At 46.4% G+C, this 17,605-nt stretch overlaps 2 protein-coding genes across 2 annotated transcripts in view; one reads left to right on the top strand and one right to left on the bottom strand.

The window, feature by feature from the left end:
- SYN3 (synapsin III) overlaps positions 1–17,605 on the bottom strand; it is a 444,384-nt gene that overhangs the window by 268,706 nt on the left and 158,073 nt on the right.
- The window catches only part of TIMP3 (TIMP metallopeptidase inhibitor 3), a 56,250-nt gene that overhangs the window by 30,189 nt on the left and 8,456 nt on the right, over positions 1–17,605 (top strand). Inside the window, exon 2 of the mRNA XM_006189669.3 lies at positions 13,285–13,367. Coding sequence (XP_006189731.1) covers positions 13,285–13,367 — 83 coding nt within the window. The remainder of the gene's footprint in view (positions 1–13,284; positions 13,368–17,605) is intronic.

Raw genomic sequence — 17,605 nt, 5'->3', positions numbered from 1 at the left:
ATTCTTCTTGGTCAGCTCCTGGCAGAGGAACTGGTTTTGGAAAGTTACAGCTAGTTATATGGGTGGAACGGCTGCACAGTAGAGGAAGGTGGAGTGGGAGACTCTCAGGGAGCCAGAAATAGGTGCTTGGTACCTATTCACCCAGCAACTATTTACTGAACACCTACTATGCTCTAGGCACTGTATGAGACATTGGGGAGAGAATGCTGAGCAAAATAAGACAAGATCCTAGCACATTTTAGTGTGTTTGTGTGTGTGTATGTGTGTAGGGGGCGGAGGAGGGGATGACACATTATGCAAATGAATGCACAGACATATACTTACAAATCAGGGACTATGAGAATATGTAACAGGAGTTCTGTTCTAATCTGATATTGGGGGAGGGGTCAGGGAAAGCTTTTTCCAAGGAAGTGTCCTTTGAGTTGAAATACAAAAGATAGATAAAAGGAAGTAGAAGGTCTTATGCAGAGGGAATGGCATGTACAAAGGCCCTGAGGCCTTGCAGCTGAGCAGAGTTAGACCAAAGCTGCTGATCCAGTGTCCATAAAAATTTGCTTGTTTCCTCCTTTTCACTCTCCTTGGTCCTCAGGCTGGTGTTCCCCACCCCAAACCATGGGACTTTAGGCTGACTACTGGACTTCTCTGTTTTGGGAAGTTAACCTCACCTCAAAGTTCTCACCATCTTGGCTTAGATGAGTCCTTCTCTGATAATTCAACCTTCAGAATTTTCCTTTACTCTGCATTTGATTTGTTGGCTGAAAGTTCAGATTTGTGAAGATGAGTGAACTTTGCTATCAGGTGTACGTGGATTTAATTCCTAGCTGTGCGACCTCTGAGGAGCTTCTTATCTCTCTTGAGTCATGTGTTCTTTGTCTACCCTATGGAAATCATGTTACGTATCTTGCAAGTTAGTTTTAAGGATTAGATATAACATCTGTAAGGTTTTGTTCCCTGTATGTTTCCACCACCTGACACAGTGCCTGGCCCATAGTAGTCACTCAAGAAATACTGAATGAACAAGAGGCTCAGGCACTGTGGATTGTATTCAGATGGTGTTCAAGGGGTAGATGGTCTTTTTCCTCTTTACCACTGACACCATCTCCCAATCACACTCAGGCCAGGGCAGATTTTTTAAAAATACCAAAGATTGGCTTAATAAGTCTGCCGTTACCCACTTTGACCAAAGAGGGCAGCAGTTAGCATTCTTTGCTTATTTTCTTTAAACTGGAATTGACCTCCTTACAAGGCACTAAGATCTTATCTCCAGCCATTCCTCCACACCCTCAGCATTAGCTGTCCCTGATAACTGTCTTGCAGCTTGAAGATCTATAGTCTGACTTTATTTTTCCTCGTACCTGTTTCAGCCTGTGCGCCCACTACCTGGGTACTGTGGTTGTGAGCTGGTGGGAAGGTTCTGAGTGAGCTGGGGCACGAGAGCACCTGCTTTCAATGGGAACTTTCAAGCTGTGTCCACTTGGTGTCCACAGCCCTTCAGGCTGAAATGAGGGAAGTTAAAAAGAGGAGGGGGAAGCCTTGACTGTTTTAAAAGCTACCCAAAGGGTAAGTTATAAATCTACCAGGGTCTTCTTGGCATCTGTGTTGTATAACCCTGAGAGATAGAGCAGAAAGCAGACACTGCTGCTTGTTCAAACCACAGGAAAGTCTCCTGCCCAGCCCTGGTGCATTTTGAGAACAGATTCACTGTCTGTCTGCAAAGATGCATCTGCAGGTCTGGAGACCTGCAAACAAGAGAGGTCCCTGGCTTAACAATTCCTTGGCTTTCCTGCTCCTGGACCTATCCTGGAGTCCCTCAGCTCTCCTAGCAAACAAAATCCCAATTAGCAGAAAAATAAAATAAATACTATAGACAACTCCTAAGATGTTGCCAGTTGTTCTGGTCTCAAAAAATAACCTGACCTGAAAGCTCCAAGTTCTGAGAACCATTCGTCGGCGCGGTATTTTTCTGGGCACCGCTTCAAAGGGGCCATGGTTGAAGACCAGGCTGCTATTCTGGTGGCCTCTTGTGTGGGATAAAGTTTCCCATGGGCCCCTGGGGAGGGCTGGAGCTCAGAACACCCCTCACCCATGAGCCTGCATGACAGTAAGCAGGTCGGTACCTCTGAACTGAGTGGAGTAGAACCTTCCAGAGGTTGGCATGCACTCGACTGTGGGACATGCTGTTGCTGAGCCAGCCAAAACACCCAAGGCAAAACTGCTGCAAGAGGTTAATGGGCTTGAGAGGAGGGTGTGGGGGAGATTCATTAAATTAATGAATTCATTAAATCTTAACTTTGAAGATCATAAACAGGATGTGAACTGGAATGGGATCACTGGTGAGCCTGATGCCAAGTGGGGCAAGTAAGACCTGCTCTTGTTTCTAGGGGTTTCTTGAGGCTTTGGGGACCTACCCATTTGGGAACATTTTATCCTGAAGGCTTCTGGCAGGGACAAAGTGATAAGTCTTCATCACTGCCTTCAAAGTGTAGAAACCCACCTGAGAAATGACATGTTGGAGCAAGACCTACCCTACAAAGCCAGGCATCCCTGCCTACCTCTTAGCTTCCATCGTCCCCTACCCTTTGTCGCAAACTGCTTTCTGTCACTCTAACGGGCTAGGCTCTCCAGCACCCAGACCTTTGCCTCTGTTCCATCCTCTACCTGAAGGCCTTTTCTTTCTCATTCTTGACTGACTCACGGTAAGTTCTCAGATGTCAGCTCAGGCAGATGTCTCCACCAGACACGTCCATAGCACCACCAGGGCTGAATCCAGAGCTGACTTACCAGGGGAGTGAGGACCATCTTGGAAGGGAGATGGTGTTGTGCGATCTGGGTTTCTAGGAGGCCAGTTAGGCGACTGCCCCAAGATGTTTACCAAGGATGATTAGAATCACTGAGGCTTTTGCTCTGCAAAGTGTGGTCAGCAGGGGAGCATCAGCGCCCAAAACACGGAGTGTGCCTAGCTTGGCAGTGTGTCTCCTGCACTCTCCTGTGGATCCCTGACTAGGACCACCTGCTTCTTGTCTCACAAGATAGAAATAAGCCTCCTGAAGATAGGGACTTTGTCAGCCTGCTGACTGCTGAACTCCAAGGCACAGCACAGGACCTAAGGCATGTGGTCTCTTCTGAATGAATAGCAGGAGTAAATGAATTAATTCCAAGTACTCATGATAGAAGGAGGAAGAGGAGGAGGAGGAGAAGTGAGAGGAAGGAGAGAAGGAGGAGGAAGGAGAAGGTGGAACCACCTTTCAGAAGCTGAGCCTTGGGTTTCTCATCTGTGGGTGGAGTTTGGGTGCTACTCCTTTGCAGAGACATGTTAACTAGGGCCTCCTGTAACAGGACCCCGTGACTCACCTCTTTGGATTTGAATCTTCAGTATTTGGGGATCAGGGTCCTATTTCAGCTTCTCTGTTCACATTTTCCCCTGCCCCTCCTCTTTTCTGGCTGACTCTTAGGAACTAGGACTCCTGACCCCCACTCCAAGAGCCTAAACATGAAACCATTCCTGTCTCCCTTTATTGTATTACCTTTAGTTTCCTCCTGCAGTATCATTCATTCCTTCATTCAAAAACATTCTGGGGGACCCCTGCGACATTCTAGGCACTGTGCCAGGTGCTGGAGTCCCAGATGCAGCCTCTACTGTCTAGTAACTCAGGCTAGTGAGCACCAAGGTACTGATCATTAAGAAATTTGTATGGGAAGAAAGAAAGCTGAGCAGAAGATAGGAGGGAGTAGCATGGCCTGGGATGGGCAGAAGGCTTCCTGGAGGAGGTGGCATTTCAGCTGAGTGGATCTTGCAGGAAGACAGATGTGTGGGCAGGTGCACAGGAAGGAAGTCATTCTCACAGAGAAAAGGGGCATCACAGGACAGGTCAGTGTAGTGGAGAGGGTGATGCAATGGAGGGTGCTGGTGGCTTTGAAGTGGTAGGACTTGAGGTGGGGCCTCAGCTCTAGACAGTCATGTATACATCACTGAGAATAATGAGAATAATACTGTAGATGCTGTGAAATCAGGGAGGCTTAGGTGGGCATGTGCGTGAAGTTGAAGTTCCCATTTGTTCCTGGGAGAATGAAGGGGCTATAGGAGAAGCACTTTCTGTGCTTCAGGGTGTTGACATTCCCCGCCTGACCACATTTTGCAGAGCAAAAGCCTCTGTGATTCCAATCATGCTTGGTGAACACTTTGAGCCAGGCTCCTTACTGGCCTGCTAGAAACCCAGTCACACAAATCCCATCTCCCTTCCACGATGGTCCTCACTCCACAGGTGAGTCAGCCCTGAATCCAGGAACCAGCCAGCCTTGGGATTTTGCCCTGTCCTGAGCCAAATGATCCTTATCTTTCTCCCAAATTGGCTGTGGCCACTGGAAGAAATTGAGAGTAGCCAACTTTACAAGTGGTTGGATTAGAAATGAAGTGTATTAATCCCAAGTCCAGGTATGTGCCTAGGTAGTAACTCTTAAATTTTGTTTTTAAAAGTTTAAAATTGAGGTCAACACTTTAAACAGGAAAGCAGGAGTGAGATGTAGATTTTGTTTGTGTTCTTTTCTGGATAATCTCAAAGTTCCAGGCAACTTGACCTTTCTGGGCCTGTATTCCGTTTCCTCCTTTCTCTGGCCCCTTCATTTCATATACAACAGACGTCAGCAGGGGCCCCTGTGTGTTTCCTAGCCTGCTCAAGCAGAAATTCAGTGCTTACAAGGTGAGGAGAGCTCGCAGCCCACACCAGCCCCTCCTGCCCTTTGCCAGGAGCCCCAGGACAGGACATCCCCAGGACAGCCTTGCTTGGGGGACCCCAGAACACAAGTAGGAACTGAGAAACAAGAGTCTCTGTGCAGAAAGAGATTTTAATATCCTCTGGGTTTTAATAGCTTTCCCTGAGATGGAAACTTGGGTTGAAATGATTTGCAGCTCTCCAGATTTTTCTGAGTGTGTGTGTGTATTTGGGTTTATTTTTAGCCACAAGGGTTCATTTCTTGCCAAAAAACCTGCTTAAATAAAACCAAGATTAATATTTTTACTTAACGGAAAGAGTTAGTCAGTCAGGACAGGCTTTGAACTGGAGACTCCCTATCTTGATTGGAAGTGCATCTTAAACCGTCTGACCATGGCTTTGACATCAACAAAAAGGGCCTTTGAAACTGACAGAGAGAAGTGCCCTCAGGGGACCAGGGCAGGCTGCAGGAAGAGCCTATTTGTGAGATTCCTCTGAGGAGCATTCTTCCTCACACAGGCTGCCCTGCCAACCCCGCACCCCTCTAGCTCTCCAGGGCCATCTTCCCAGAAAGGCAGAAATCAGCTCACTCCCAGATGCTTTCCTTAGCCCCTTCCCACCAAGTCTGGTCCCGATTTCTGCTTCCTCTGGATTCAGAAGAAGCAAACTGAGTCTCTTCTCCAGCATGGGCTAAGGCCCAAAACTGTTGCCACCTTCTAGGAGCTCCTGACACCCTTCCCTGGGACAACGTTCACCCCTTTTTGTGGCATACTGGCTCTTGGTCCTTGCTACTACTGCCGTGTTTGCTGCACTCAAATGCCATTCACCTGTTTACTTGCTTGACTTTCGTAACTAGCCCCTGAGTTCCTCTGGAGCCTCATTTATCTCGGGGTCCCTGGGAGCCTAGCGCAATACTTAATAAATGATCACTGGACAGATGTTTATCTGACCCTCTAAACTGAGACCTGTTATTATCCCCTTTTAATGGAATAGGGCTCAGAAAGACTTGGTCACTTGCTAGTACTTGCCCAGGAGGGTTATTTATCTATTTTTCAAATCTCTCTCCATGTGTGTGGCACTTTTAGCTTCATGTATTCAGTAAATACATATTAGGGGCCTGCTATCTGCCGGGCTCTCTTCTGATTGCTTAGATTATTATAGAACAAAGACCCTGACTACTTATGAAGCTTCCATTCTAGTGGGGAGAGACAACCAATGAAAAAACAAGGTCTGTATAATATGGCAGATGGTGGCTGGTGCTTTGAGCATAGTAAAGCTGGCCAGGGGATATAGGGAGTGCATAGGGGAGGCAGCTGGGGTTCAAGGAAGGACCCCTGACAAGGTGTTATTTGAAACCAGGCGAGGGAGGGATCCATATAGCTACTGAAGGAAGAGTGCTCCAGCAGGGGTGTTGAAAAAGCAAAGGTCCAGGGTGGGGTGGGATGTGGTGGTGGGGGGGTGGAGTGAGGATTGTTTGGGGTGAAGGAAAAGTAGGAAGGAGGTGGGGTGCTGGAGTGGAGCAAGTTGCCATTTCCTGAGATGGGGAAGCCTAGGTGGGGCTGAGGGCCATTATTAGGAGCTCGATTTTGGATGGGTTGACTTTGGGATGTCTTATTAGACTTCCAGGTGTAAATGTAGACTAAATGTAGACTCTTGGATATGTAAGTCAAAGGTCATGGGAGTTCTGGGTTGGAGGTTGCAAAGATGTGGAAGTTGTCTGTTGTGCAGGTCGTATGAGTGCCGCATGTTGGATGTGAATAAGAGGAGGATGAAGCACCCACTGCTGACTAGACTGAGCACCACAGAGGTCATGGGTGACCTTGAGAAAAGCTGCTTTGGTAGAGTGGGGGAGGGGCATTAGGTCATCATAAGAACCCTTTGGGCTTGATAATTATCACACCAATTTATAGTCTGGGATGGGAAGCGACTTTCCCAAGGTCCCACAGTGACGGGGCAGCGACTTTATCCAGGTCCCATGCACTCCATTCCAGTGTATCATGGCCACTACTCTAGAGGTTTCTTGATCTGACCTTTCAGCTTCTGAATCTTTTTAGAGGGGCTTTCAGGGTTTGAGGTGATGATGAAAAATGGGCTGGGAACCAGAAGGATCCATTAGGGTGGGCCTGGCAGGCCTCTACCTCCAAACCCTTAATTCCTAAGGCCCTTTCTTCAAACATGGACATCATCAAAGTGTCCCCAAAGAGGCAGCAGATAACTGAGGAAGAGCTTGAAAAGGTCACTGGAAGTGGATACTAAAGATCTTCAGGGGATGAGAAAATGCTGAATTGCAAGAATCGTTTTGGGTCCCTTGCTGCCTTCCTCTGATTAGTACATTTGAGAATTTACAAGTACTCATCATCAACAACATGACAGTATATCATCTGTTTAGCTTTAGGGTTATAAAATGCCTTTTTACATGTGCATTGTCTCATCTAACTAATCAGTCTAATTAACCTCAGGCTTACAGTGTTGTGAGAAACCTCATGATCATCAGGTTTTGTGGTGTCTAAGGTCTTTTTTTCCTTCCATGAAAGTCTTGCTGGGGAGCACAGGATGCTAAACAGATGATACTCTGTTATACTGCTGATGGTGATTACTTGAGGACTCTTATTACTAATCAGAGGGCTGTGTGAGTGACTGGAAAGAAAAGTAGGTGGTCAAGGGGATGGGGGAGGTCATTGGGGCATTATAAGGGGGTCTTCCTTCCTAGGGACCAGTCTTCCTCTCTGATTCTTAGCAGTGCTGACAGTGGAGGTGCAGAAGTGCAGAAAAATTATGAACTCTTTTGCAAGCAGAACAAATCTTACGGAAAGGTTTTGAGGCAGTCTGCTTTCTTGGGTGACCCACCAAATTTCTCCCCACACTGGGATGCAAAACTACCCTCAGGACATCTGTTCTTCTTTTCCATAGTTGGAAAACAGGGACAATCCTAGCCACCTCATAGGGTTTCCATGAGAATAATGAGATAACATGCACACACTGCTTGGCACATGGGAGGGGTTAACACAGTAGCTGTTAACCAATGCGTTCTAGCGCCTTCCCTCTTCCCTAGACTTACTGGTGTGATGCAACAAAAGGCAAGGAGCTAAGGGTAAATTGCCAAGTGGGCAGCTGGAGGAGCAAGAGAGCCTGGCTCTGCCCTCCTTGCTGAGGCTAAAATACGGGATCTTCACGGTACACAGTGGGAACTGCTTAGAGGCTGAGTCAGGTGGGCTGTGGACCTGCCTTGCTGTGAGGTCTCTTGCTTATTGCCTTTACTGTGAGTACTCTGACCTCAGAAAGGACCTTTCTTTTGCCATTCTGGGAGGATGACAACTGGGAAATAAACATCAAGTGACCATTAGACAAGCTGGATGATTGTAGGCATACCTCCTTCCTCATTTCTGGAGTGCTTCTATGGGAGTGGGCATCATTTTAACACTCCTAGATCCCTCTTTTCCTCCAATTCCAGGCACAAGGAGACAGGTGAGCCTAGGGTCCAGGCATTTGTGCCCACCTAGTCCTGCCTGCTGCTGTCAGAAGACCAGCCCCCTCTCTGGGACTGACACAAATAGTGACTTCTACTTTTGAAGAAATTCATTTTGTCTGCTGTCCAGATGTGCCTTACTTATCTTCACTGTCCTCCTAAAAACTATACTTTAAGCTAGCAAAATCATTCTACAGGGTCTTTGAGAGACACGCATGGGGCAGTGTGCGTGTGTGCGTGTGTGTGTGGCAGGGGTAGTATCTCATCCACTAGATGGCTGAATCAACTCTCATACAACAGAAGGGATCTGTACTGCTCTCAACAGGATGGTAAGATGGGCAGATCTAGAGTCTTAAGCTGATATACATTAATTCAGTTAAGTAATCCTTGATCCTAAACCCAACCAAAGTTGGCCTTCCAGCTGACTGGTAGAAAAGTCCAACAATCAGTTTAAAGTAGAAAGGTTTGGATTTGATTGAAGATGGTTGGACAGGAGGTGGAAGGAGAGGGTTAGAGGCAGGGGCCAGCTCATGCGTGTTTTATCCCTCTTTGAATATGCTGATGAACAGCAGATGTGCAATTGCTGGACACACCAATAAGCTGCACTGGAGCAGAATCCAACTGACATTGAAATTGGGTTTTGTTCAAAGTGTGTGCTGCTTTTGGTCTATATTACTATGAATGGGTGGAGGCAGATAGGACACAATTATTTCTGGAAGGGATGTGCCTTGCTTTGCTTTGTTTTTTTGCAAGCTCTTAATATCCTTCCTCCCAAAAAATTATTTAAAGGAAGAAAAGATAACTCTATAGAGATATACCTTTACACCTGGATCCTAAGGTGTATGATATATTTAAGAGGTCTCACACACATTCTTATATCCATGTGCCAGTTATATAAGCACACATAGCCAGGTAAATTTCTTCTTACATGCTTTTAAGTTAAAATACTGTTTACTCTGTTTTCTTTTGACCTCCACACCCCAAGAAGCCCAAGAGTGTAAGAGGCTCCAAGACTGAGATTCAGGCTGCACCTCACCCCCATTTCTCTGACTGGTGCTTCTGTACCTTGGAGATCAGCCCTCTGGCCATAAACTTTTAAACTTTGTTTTCCCACTAGACTGTACTCTGTGGAGGTGGAAAATGAGACTTCTATTTCTTGTTGTCACCTCCAACAGTACTCAACTCATTTTCCCGGACACCAACCCAGTTCACGCCCATGTTGGTTTAGCTGCTGGAGGACTCTGGAGAGACAATGTGAGGACCACTCTCCAGCATAGAGGAGAATTAAGAAAATCTGTGTCCAGCTCAGCCCATGTGTAAAGTTGGCTTCCAGTCACCACATCAAGGTGGTGGGAGCTAGCTAGTGGTGGGAGTGGCCAGCTCCAGGTTTGGAAACTGTCTTCTATTGCTGCTGAACTATATTAAACCAAACTAAAATTAAATAACGCTCTGATCTCCCACGTAGATTTGCAAAGGTGACCTCTCTGCACCTCCCCTGTCCATTCTGGTCCCGGTGCCAGCGAATGACTTGGGGGTACCCTGATAGTCAAACAAGAAAGTACAAAATAGCATAGATTTGAATTGCAGAGGAAAAACTGAAGCAAATAAAGACACATTAATTCACAGACCAAATAGACAGATTTGGGTTTGGCTAGTGATTTTACTTTGGAGAGACTTTGCAAATCTATTTGGGAGAGCAGAATGTTATTTAATTTATTTCAGTTTAATACAGTTTTGTTTTTGTAAGAAAAACACTGGTGTGGCCTCTCCACTGGGGCATCTCAGCCTTGGTCTTTCTGGACCCTGACCATGGGATCTTGTTTGGTCCTGGCAGGGCGCTCCTGGGTTACAAGTAGGGGATGAGATGCGACAAGTACCTGTGATGGAGTGGGTGCTCCAGGCCTAAAAACACTTTGTAAGTTTGTCCTGACAAGTTAATGTGTGCTCCCCCACCTCTCCCTGAAATTTTACAAGGCCAGAGTATTTTGGTGAGCTTGTCTTTCTCCTCATCCTAAGGAGAACCTCCCAGGCCTTAGCTTACAGTGCATGTTAGAACCTAAAGATGCTCAGGATAGACACATAGCAGAAATCATGACAGTGGTAATGCTAATAACTGTGACAACAAACACGTGGGGTTTGGGATGGGTCACACAATGTTCTCAGTGCTTGTACTACTTAACCCTCATGGCAACTTTATGAAGTATTGTCATATTTTAGGAAACAAAGGCACAGAGAGGTTTAGTAACTTCCCTAAGGTCACAGAGCACCAGTGCTGGGATTCAAACCCAGGCAGTCACATTCCAGAGACCAGGTTCTTCAATGCTATGTCATGTTGCTGCTCCACTAGTAATAAGTACATCATTTATAAGCCACGTGAGGGGCAGTGGGCCAAGATAATCAGAGAGATTTAGGAGGAAAGAGCACTGGGGACACAGGAGTTTGCCTGAGGCCACACACTAATGGTGGAACTCAAACTCAAATGTGGCTTCCTGATTACAAAAACTTACTCTCTTTTCCCTGAACTATTCTTAGATGAAAAGGTTCCAACCTCAGGCCATTTCAGGGTAAGAAGGAATTGGTTCACTGTGCATGCAGAAGCTTCCAGAAGTACCCAGCCTTACAGGACAGGTCTGCTTATGACATGTTATATCTAAATGAAGTCAAGCCACTTTTAAGCCAGGAAAGGGTAGACATTGCTATTTAAAGGAATCCCTTTTGCTTTTTTTCCTCCCAAGGCAAAGACTCATTCCTTGGTTTACCTTCTGTGTTAATGAAGCAGCAGAAGATGGAGCCAAATCAATTCAGGAAGAATCAATAGGAAAGTCCTGGCAGAGGTGCCTTCTGCTCAACAGTTAAGCTGTTACAACCTGCCTGTGGGAGTTAATGCAGAGGAAATAGTCCTTGGGGCCTCTGGGAGGATGGCTCCTTGCCAGCCAAGGATACTGTTTCGAAGCTAGACACAGAGGTGGAGGCAGAATATTGAGGGAGCTTGGCCTGGGATCTTGCCAAGCTCTCATTTTTACAGCAGACTTGGAAACAGACACTCACCTCCTCTCAATTTGAGCTGCCTCTGCTAAATTGCTAACTTTGCCAATGGGCTCTGTGTTTTGCCATTCCTGGCAGGTAACATCTGGAGGGGCCATTGATTCATCTGGGTCCTGACTGGGAGATTGGGCTCCAAGCTCATGTGGGGAGCAAGAGGACAGAATTCAGTTGAGATAGGGTAACTGGTTCCTAGTAAAGAAATTTTTTGAGATCAGAGGTGAATTGAGAAACAGGATGGAACATCCAACATGGGGAAGGATAACAGAGCTACCAGAATAGACAGGTGTGTGTGTGTGTGTGTGTGTGTGTGTGTGTGTGTGTGTGTGTAACAAATATTTAAACAGAGCACCTACAGTTTTTTGGGACTAAGAGCAACTTGAGGTAGGAAAGAGTAATAAGAACCTAGAGCTGGAAGAATTCATTTTGTGATTCAAAGCATGGCTGCTATACATGCAAAATCTATTCCATTCTGGTCAAAGTCCTAGCATGAGAGCATCCATTCCCCTTTGATGGAGATGCTCCCTGCCCCTATGACAACAACACCCCAACTCGCCCCAACTTTGTTGCTAGTTCTTGTTATTAGATGACTCTTTCTTTGGTTCAGCCAATGAATGCAACTTCTTTGCAGTTTTTAAATTACGTCTTCTAGACCTGTCCATTTTCTCCTCCATGTGCTGGTTTAACAAATATTTGAAGACAACTTTTGGTGCTTCTTCTTCACATAAACTAGAAAGAGAAAGTACAGCCTCTTATAATCTCTAAGTCAACCCCCCTCTTCTCAGTTCTTACTACATGTAGTAAATACCTCTCTTCCAGTCTGTGTCACACTGGGCCTGTCTAATTATTTTTGTATTCACAGTCAACTAATATTTTCTGATCAGTTCCTTCCTACCAGATGTTGTAGTAAGAAATTTCATAAGATCTCTTGTTTAATCCTCATTCCCTGATGTAGGTAAAGGTATACCTTCTTTACGGATGAGAAAATTCAAGCTCAAAAAGAGGAAGTGGTTTCACTTCTCAGTCGGTTTCCTTATCTGTGTAATGTGGATGCCAATATTGCCTTTGTAAGGCAGTTTGAAGAGTAAATAAGTAAGAAGTACTATTGCACATAATAGATGTGTGACAAACTGAAGCTATTTTTCTGGTAACAGTCTTTTCATGGTCAACCCATTTCATTTTTGTCAATGATGATGATAATAATGATGATATTAATAACATTTATCTAATATACCCTCTAAGACATGGTGCCAGAAGCGTCACACACATTATCTTGCCTAATCCCTTCAATTCAGGAGATTGGTACCATTATTATCCTGTTTTACAGAAGAGGAAATTGGAGGCCAGAAACAAAGATACTTGTCCATAGTCATAATAACCATAAAATCAGGGCTAGGATTGGAACAGTTCAGTTGGCTCCTGAGCCCCTGCTCCCAACTGTTCCCTCCTCTACCAAATCCTCATTGAGCTGCCCTCACTGCATCCCTTGCTGTCTAAGCACTGGGTGCCAAGGGCCCCATCAGAATGCCAACTGGGGCATGGAGGAAGCTGGGGTGCATCACAATCCTGCACGGATGTAAGGATGTGGCAAAATCTATGCATGTAAAGGAAAAGCCACAAATGAGGCAGAGCTCAGACAGGGGTCCTGGTAGGAAGAGAATAGGTCTGGGAGACTACGGGATTGTCAGATAGACAATGGAAGGAGGGCAGGAGGCTCTAACAGGAGAAGCAGATTTTGGATTATGGTGAAACCACAGAGTTAAGAAATTCCTACAAGGGTGAGTGCAGCCTAGGAATTTCTGGCTGACAGTTGTGAACATTTAGGGAAATTAACTCCAAAGATGTTTGCCTTCCCTTTCTCTTTCACTCCTCCCTGCCCACCCCATCCCGATGTCTCTTATCTGATTTCTTGCTCTTATAAACACAATCATCTTTTCTACTTGCCTCAAAGTTACTAAGAAAGCAATTCCAGGCACACTGTGGTCTGGACGTCCATCCTGAGATGTGGTGCCTGATGTGGTTCAGGCCTCCCTAACCTCCCTGTCTCCATCTCGCCTTTTTTTACAGTGATCCGGGCCAAGGTAGTGGGGAAGAAGCTGGTGAAGGAGGGGCCCTTTGGCACACTGGTCTACACCATCAAGCAGATGAAGGTGAGTGACAGTAGCCCAGCCTCAGGCTCCAGGAGAGATTTGGGTTTTTTTTTTTTTTTTTTTTTTTTTTTTTTTTGCTGGAAAGTCTTGGCCAATGGAGGCAAGAGGGGGTTGGACTTAGGGTGTGTGTTTGTTTAGTGTCTGAGCCTCAGCCTTAGCCCTTCCACCTGGCTGGAGAGGGCATAGCTGAGGTAGCAGAAAGGGATGGGTGGGGATGGGGGCAGCTGCTTCATCCCAGAGCCAGGGCAGGCAGAGTCCCTTGGAAGCAGCTGTTAAGAGGCTGGACTCTGGAACCAGATAGCAGATAGCCCTGTTACCTGGTAACTATAAAACCTTGGCTAAGTCACTGGCTCTTGATGGGCCTCAGTCTTCCCATCTGTAAAATGGGGGAGAGTGGACTATATCATCTCTATGGACTCTCTGGAGGTCTGACTTTTGGGGATTCAACAATGCCTACCGGATTTATGTAGTTGCTGAGGTTACAACTTAGGTTTAACCCTCAACTCTTTACATTGAACTTGTGCTGATCACAGGAACCTCAAGTCAGGGTAGGAACTTCATCCTCTTATTCCATTTTCCCTCCTTTAACTTCTTGCATCCCAGTAGTTAGCACTGTTTACTAAGTGTATTCATATTCCTGAGCATGTTAACATTATGAAGCACATTCAAGATGTACACCTTAAGAAAAAGCATATCGGATTCGAACCCTAGAGCACCTGCCTCCTAGTCTCAGCTCCATCCCTCCACTTAGCTTGCTTGCCTTACCTTGGAATTGTCCCTTTTCCTGGGCTCAGTTTTGCCATCTGTTAACAATGTGTGATTGGGCTGGATGCCCCAAGAGCCCCTCTGGCTGAGACATTTCAGGATTCTAAGTGCCCTGGGACACAAGCTATGTTACTTCTAAGCAGGAGCTGGTTTGGGTGCCTTAGCACAGAGGGCTGGGGCTCCACCCTGAATAACTCAGCAGATGGCCTATCACTACTCCACCTTTGTAAGCACCTCCTTACATGTAGCACGCTGTGCCAGGAACTGTGGAGGCCAGGAGGAAGATGTGGTTCCTATGTTTAGGGACTACAGTCAGGCCAGGAGAGGAGACACAAGTGAATGATTAATCAGAAGTTCGATACAAGGTGTGCCCAGGTTGCAGTGGACTGCCAGCCTTGTACTCAGTGCTCATATTTGCATCCTCAGCAGGTTGGGGGGTTGGGGGGACCCAGCAGGCAACAGGGACTTGGTGAATGCTTGTCCATCTATGAGGGAATGAAGGTGAGACTCCACTGGCCTGAAAACTCTCCAAAGAAGACAAGCCTTAACTACCTCAACCCGGCCAGGTAGAACTGAGACAAGGTGTGACACAGTCCACAGGTGGTATCCAACCATCTCAGAGGCAGACCTCCAGGTCTCATTATTCCTTGGTCCTGAGGCCTGAGGTTAGATGTACTGAGTTTGTGGAACCTGTTGCTTTGGATTCAATTTTGGAAACATCTACAGCCTTCTGATTATGTAATGTCCAGAGTCAGCCCTGGCCAACTGCCCCTGGCTGCCCTAGCTTGGTCATGGGACCAGCTTATGTCTTCAGACGGCTGTGGGGAGAGAAGAGTGGGCGGGGGGGGGGGGACCAACAAGTGCAGTAACAACCCTCAAAACCCACTGTGCAACCCCTGGCAGCCGGTGAGCGAATGCCAAAGCAGATTAGACAAAAGCAGAGGTTTAGGAGACACATTCCTGCCTGCTATGGAACAATCCTTCATATTTGAGCCACTCTGTGGCCAGCAGAGAGCTGGGAGGGGAAGAATTGGGGGCAGCGGTTCCTAAGCTTGCCGAGATTCTCTCCTTCCTTCAGGACCTGGATGCCAGGGTGACCCGAGGCCCCTGCTGTGGGCAGGATGTCCCATTCCCCGCTTGCTGTGTAAGAACAGTCATTGAGGGGTGTTGAGAAGCCAAATAACATCTGCTCGCCTATCCACCTCAAAGAACTCACACCAGCTCCCAAGATGCTGGTCTTGTGTTGTCCATTCACCATCCTTCACCCAGGTCCATGGATCAGGGCGCTGGGCACTAGGAAATAAAATTCCTTGTTTCACTTGTAACGGCGGCTCAAAGGGGAAATGAGTTGCCCAGAGTCATGCATTTAATTAAATGCAGATCTCATTCCCAAGTGACGTGTGTTCTTTATATGACTCCCAAAATCTCCCTGCCATCTTACTTTGATCATCAACCCCTATCTAATACCTTTTATTAACTCTGGCCCTGCTATCAGCCTAATATTAGATAACTCATAGAACTAGTCATTGCCCTTCTATCCAGATAGGCCACTGGATTCTACTGGCTTCTAGGCACCAGTCTACTAATCAGAGAAGGCACGGACTTAAGAGTGGGAATAGACCATGCCATCACCCTCCCTCTCTCCTTTCCTTTCTCTCTCCCTCCTTTCCTCCCTCTCTGTGCTGTGCACTGTGGTTTGAGCTGGGGATAAAAAGATAATTGTTAGAATGAATATAAGAGTCCATACAGGTAACAGTGAATGAGCATTTACTATGTACCAGGCACTCTGCTAAGCCTCTGCATGGATCAATCCTCACAATAACCATATGAAGCAGTACACATTATCCTCTACTTTACAGGTGAGACTTGGAAAGATTATACAACAGTCAAGATCATATAGCTAGAAAGTGGCAAACCAGAGCAAACTAGAGCCTTGCCTACAAGGAGATTACAGGGCAGCCAAGCAGCAGGCTGATTCATCATTCCCGCCCACTTCCAGGGCTTCCCTCACTTCATTTGTATCTAGTTCCCCCAGGGAACAAAAGGAAGTTAGTTTAAGTTTGTGGGTTTGTCATCCAGTATTGTAGCTCTTGACTTGCAAAGAGTGTATTGAAAAAAATCTTTGTAGGAGGGAAGAGGGAGAGGCCAGAGACGGGAGCCTGCAGGAGTGTTGGCACTGGTCCCTGAGCGCTTTGTTCTAGAGGATTAGAGAGTCTACCCCAGAGTCAGACGGGGAAAGTCAGGGCTCCCTTAGAGCAAGACTAAAGGAACTCTGAAAATGTGAGAATCTGTGCCACCCAGTCTGATCTCCCTCTTCTCTCTCAGGCTTCCCACCCCCTCCCCACAAAACTTCTTACCAAATGAAAGACAGGCAGAACCTCTCTCATATGCTAATTCCAGAGCCTCTGGTCCACCTCTCAGGCATATCTGGAGTGTCCAGAGACCCACAGGTGTGTGTAGCAGGCGGGGAGGGTGTTACAATGTTGGAGAAGCTTACTGCAAACCCAAACTTGGAGATTAGCTGGGGCTGAGGCATTGGGCTGTGGTGCAAAGGTGGAAGTTTCCAGAATTGGCTGCTCTAATCTTTGGGGACCTTATCTGCTATCAGGATCACGAGAAAGAGGTCTGCTTTGCCTGGAGTTGCTTTGTGCTGTGGAGACATGCTCTCAGGCTGACTGCAAGGGACAGCATGTGGGGGACATTATGTTTCAGCTGGTTTTGGGGAAGTCCCATGGGGAGGCCGGCTGGTTGTGTGCTGTGCATGTCCTGACTCTGGGCAGGACAGATTTACTGGGCAATCTGAATGCTTGGCCCCTGGGGACTTCCTTCAGGGCTTTGTCTAATCAAATGAGCAACAGCAGTGTCTCCAGCTAGAAGCCTCTCTGACCCCCTAGCCCATGGGGAATTTCTCTTCCTCTTAATGCCTATGACTTTTTATGGTCTGGGACTGTCTTTAGCCCTCTGCAGAGACTCGCTCCATTCTCATGTGTTCTGCCTCCCCATCCAAATAGCCCATTCTGTGAGAGAAAATGCTTGCACTCGATTCCTCAGTCATGTACCTAACGTCTCCAAAACTCAGTTGCTTACAGGAATAAGTTGAGGGTTTAAATGAGTTCATGATATAAAGCAGTATCCAGCACAGTGCTGATCTTTGGTAGTCATACCAGAAATATTTAACATAGTGGTGACATTTCATGCTGTGAATACAGAGTGAAGACCAGACATTCCATAAGAAATGGGTAAAACTCCCCAAACTGGGAAATTTCTTTCTCACATTATTTGTCCTTTTACCCCAAGGGAAGGAAACTTCCTGAAACTTTGTGTAGATACCATCATGAAGCAAGGCCCAGAGGCTTGTAGAGTCCAATATGGTATACATATAATACAATATTGCAATGGAATATTACAATGGAATATTAGTCAGCCTTAAAAAGAAGGAAGTTTTGTCATTGGTGATAACATAGATGTACCTG

Source organism: Camelus ferus, chromosome 12, assembly GCF_009834535.1.
Source record: "Camelus ferus isolate YT-003-E chromosome 12, BCGSAC_Cfer_1.0, whole genome shotgun sequence".
Lineage (NCBI taxonomy): Eukaryota > Metazoa > Chordata > Mammalia > Artiodactyla > Camelidae > Camelus > Camelus ferus.
This window is presented reverse-complemented; position numbering and strand designations above follow the sequence as displayed.